The sequence below is a fragment of the Physeter macrocephalus genome, chromosome 16 (assembly GCF_002837175.3).
Source record: "Physeter macrocephalus isolate SW-GA chromosome 16, ASM283717v5, whole genome shotgun sequence".
In the NCBI taxonomy this organism is placed as follows: domain Eukaryota; kingdom Metazoa; phylum Chordata; class Mammalia; order Artiodactyla; family Physeteridae; genus Physeter; species Physeter macrocephalus.
The window spans coordinates 98,994,499-98,998,741 of NC_041229.1; the positions used below are offsets into that span (position 1 = coordinate 98,994,499).

At 42.2% G+C, this 4,243-nt stretch overlaps 1 protein-coding gene across 1 annotated transcript; it reads left to right on the forward strand.

Annotated features, from left to right (window-relative positions):
- Positions 1-2,323: 2,323 nt before the first annotated feature.
- LOC102989113 (olfactory receptor 9Q1-like) lies at positions 2,324-3,271 on the forward strand. Its single transcript, XM_007115642.1, has one exon. The coding sequence runs from the start codon at positions 2,324-2,326 to the stop codon at positions 3,269-3,271; it is 948 nt and encodes a 315-aa protein (XP_007115704.1).
- The last annotated feature ends 972 nt before the right edge of the window (positions 3,272-4,243 follow it).

Here is a 4,243-nt window from a genome sequence, read left to right on the forward strand (position 1 = left end):
GCAGTGGAAAAGAAACGATTTTTTAGAGACAAGGGAAAAATAGTGGACAAAGAGTGGAGAGGACTGGCCAGGTAAAGGGGAAGTGGAATTCAGGTGAGAAAACTGTTCTGGTCCTCTTGGTTCATGCTCAGTTCAGATCACCAGATCCAATTTCTTTTATTTATCATTTTCTCCAATATGTCAGTGCAACACTGGCCTAGCTGCCAAAGTCTAATGCTTTAAAGATGATCAAATATCTTCTCTACCCCCCTGCACTGCAACTCTGCCAAAGGACTTTCTATCCATTAGCACAAGAGTCCCCATCCGCCTTCAGATATGAATAGACTGCAGTGCTGGTATTCATGCGTCTACTTAAAGGCAGACATTCAATGGGTCCTCTTAGACTATTGGAATAGATGCGTGATGTATGTAAAATCCTGTTTTAAGATAAATAGTGCTTCTGTGTACGGTTTTGTTCTTCATGGCAGTTCCACCATTTACTAGCTGTGCCATCTTGGACACAAGATTGAGCTACTTAAACTCTGTCTCAGTTGCATCATCTGTGAAATGGAGGGAAAAAAATGTTCCTACCTCAAAAAGTGAATGTGGGGATTAAATGACTTAATATATAAATCACTTAGAATAGTGTCTGTATATATGTTCTCTGTTATTAAAGAAAATATCTGTTCTTTTAAAATTGATTTTTGGTAAACTAAGAGGATCTAATTAAGACAACAGCTTTCTGTCAAGTAAGCACACTCTTACTTTGAGAATTGTAGGGTAAGTCCAAGGATGGCCTATGATCTCTGTGAATATTTATCAATTTTATTGGGTTTTTAAGACTTCAGACAGTTTGTTTTTAAATATTTTCATAAAAATAAACATAATCCCTTGAAGATTCGCACAATGCCTTTCTCTTTGCAATATGCTTTATATCTCATTTGATAACTTTATTTATTCCCCTAAAACATATTGAGGCTTTACAATGTGCTGAGCTCCAGAGGCACATACCCTGACCAGGGAAGACAGACTCCAGGGAGACTTCTTGTGGGATGTAGGATCTGAGCTGAGGTCTGAAGGTGGTACAGGAGTTGGGCAGGACCCTGAGGATGGGAAAGACAAGGTGTTTCAGCAGAAGGGGTGGCCTGCAGAAAGCACAGAGATGTGAATGAATGTGAGGCATTAGAGAAGCTGTAAACAATTCAGGTGGCTGGAGAGAAGCATGGCTGAAGGTGCAAGCAGTGAGGTGTAAGAAAGGGACACGAGGAAGTAAGTGGGGGAGACCCCCCAGAGGGCTTTCCCCGACACGCCGAGGATTCTAGAGAATATCCTATCCTTGATGGGGCGCCATGACTGGATTTTTAACAGGGAGATGAGAAAGTCTTAGAAATATCTCTCTGGTCACAGTGAGGAGAACAAACGTATGGACAGCAAGGGGCAAAGCAGGGGCGGGTGTGTGGGGGTGGTGGTGGGATGAATTGGGAGATTGGGATTGACGTATATACCCTAATATGTATAAAATAGGTAACTAATAAGAACCTGCTGTATAAAAAAATAAATAAAAATTTTAAAACTCACAATAAAAAGCACAAATAAACAACAACAACAAAAATAAAATGTTAAAAAAAAAAAGAAAAAGAGTTGGCAAGAAGCAAGTCTGAGGGCGGCGGGAGATGTTAGTTATATGGCTCTTGTATTTTTTTGTGTGGTACGCGGGCCTCTCACTGTTGTGGCCTCTCCCGTTGCAGAGCACAGGCTCCAGATGCGCAGGCTCAGCGGCCATGGCTCACGGGCCCAGCCGCTCCGCGGCATGTGGGATCTTCCTGGACCGGGGCACGAACCCATGTCCCCTGAATCGGCAGGCGGATTCTCAACCACTGCGCCACCAGGGAAGCCCATGGCTCTTGTTTTGATCCAGGCAAGAGATGAAGAAGGTTTGAAATAAGGGAAGAGGTATGGTCATAGAGAAAAAGGGACAGAGTCCTGAGATGGGTATTTCCATTGTAGACAGGATCCCATGTATCAGCCCCTATTGGAGCGATAGGGAAAGTTTGGTTGTGTGGTTATCTGACTGCAGGGGCTCACACAGCTAGTTAGCCATAAAAAGTGGGAGAAAAAGCACTCCTATTCTGAAAATGTTTACCCACATCAGTTTTCTTGACATGTCACAGAACTCCCTTAGAAGTAGGAGTTAAGACCAGTCATCTCTGAAGCCGCACATAGCCCCTGGCATATTTTGTCCATAGCACTTGTTCAATACATGTAACCTAGAAATACAGTTAATTCCTATTTATAGTTCCCTAACTTGCTTCTCATCCTAGCCTTCTCAGGTGCCTCTGGCTTCATGGCAGAGAAGAACCTCACCTTGGTGACCAAATTCCTCCTCATGGCATTCATTGAATGTCCTGAATGGGCACTACCTCTCTTCCTCCTGTTTCTATTTATCTATCTCATCACCCTGTTGGGGAGCTTGGGCATGATTATCCTGATCTGCGTGGATCTCCAACTCCACACCCCCATGTACTTCCTTCTGAGTCACCTCTCGTTCATGGACATCTGCTACTCATTCGTCACTGTGCCTCTGATGATGGCTGTGTTGCTGGAGAACAGGGCCGCTTTATCCTACACACTCTGTGCTGCCCAGTTCTTTCTCTTCACCTTCTTTGGCTCCATTGACTGCTACCTCCTGGCCCTCATGGCCTATGACCGCTACGTGGCCGTGTGCCGACCCCTGCTTTATGTCACTATCATGAGGAGGAAGGCCCGGTTGGGTTTTGTGTGTGTGTGCGTTGAGGGGGCTTATGCTGCTGGTGTCTTCAGCGCCTTGGTGTGGAAGTTCTCAGCTTTCACACTCTCCTTTTGTGGAACCAATGAGATTGACTTCATTTTATGTGACCTCCCTCCTCTCTTAAAGACAACCTGTGGGGACAGCTACACTCAGGAAGTGGTAATTATTGTGTTTTCCATTTTTGTCATCCATGCCTGCATGGTGGTGATTTTGGTGTCCTACCTGCTCATCATCTTGGCCATTATGAGGATTCCCACTGCAGGAGGCCGGGCCACGACTTTCTGGACGTGTGCCTCTCAACTCACTGCAGTGTCACTCTTCTTTGGGACCCTCATCTTCATGTATCTGAGAGATAACTCTGGCCAGTCCTCAGAGGAGGACCGGGTGGTGTCTGTGTTTTACATAACAGTGATCCCCATGTTGAACCCTCTCATCTACAGCCTGAGGAACAAGGAAGTGAAGGAGACTTTGAGGAAAATTCTCAACAGAGCCAGGTTGTCTTAGCCATCCAACCTTGTTCAACCTTGGAAATTCCTGAGAATCATCTCCTCTGCAGTGCCAGCATTCTGGGAACTCATTATTTATAGCACGCTCAATGTTTAGATGAATACCTCATGGCATAAGACATTAAAAAAGAACCAGAACTTTTAGTTCCAGGGACAGAAAACAAGGAAAGAAAGAGGCAGCCTGAGAAGAGATTGGAGTGAGATTTCTAGCTCTCAGGACAAGTGACAAAAGAATCTGAAGTTAATCCTGTGTAATTCAGATGTGGCACGCCTTACTACAAGACTACATTTTTTTTTTGCAAATTTTCTATGAAAGATTTCCATCATACAGAAATGTTGAAAATAATGCATAGTGAACTCCCTATACCCAATACTTAGATTTTTTTTGTTTTATCACATATTTATAATCAATCTATTCATTTATACATCCAACAGTTCATCCAAAAATCCACCTTATTTTTTGACACATTTCAAAGTAAGTTGCAGACATCAGTATTAGTACTCTTCTACACTATATAATGTAGAATGATGTCATCAATTAGGATTCAGTATTTAGATTATGTTTATTTTAAAACATGTTTTAAAATTGAACTATAGTTGATTTGCAATATGTGTTAGTGTCAGGTGTACAGCATAGTGATTCAGTATTTTTGTAGATTATACTCCAGTATAGTTTATTACAAGATTAATGGCTGTAATTCCCTGTACTATAGAGTATATCCTTGGTGCTTACTGTTTTATAAATAGTAGCTTTTTTGTTTTCTTGTTTTTTTTTAACATCTTTTTTTTAAAATTTTTTATTTTTTTAACATCTTTATTGGAGTATAATTGCTTTACAATGGTGTGTTAGTTTCTGCTTTATAACAAAGTGAATCAGTTATACATATACATATGTTCCCATATCTCTACCCTCTTGCATCTCCCTCCCTCCCACCCTCCCTATCCCACCCCTCTAGGTGGTCACAAACCA

Coding starts and splice junctions, on each gene's coding strand:
- LOC102989113 (XM_007115642.1), top strand. CDS start 2,324: ATGGCAGAGAAGAACCTCACCTTGGTGACCAAATTCCTCCTCATGGCA.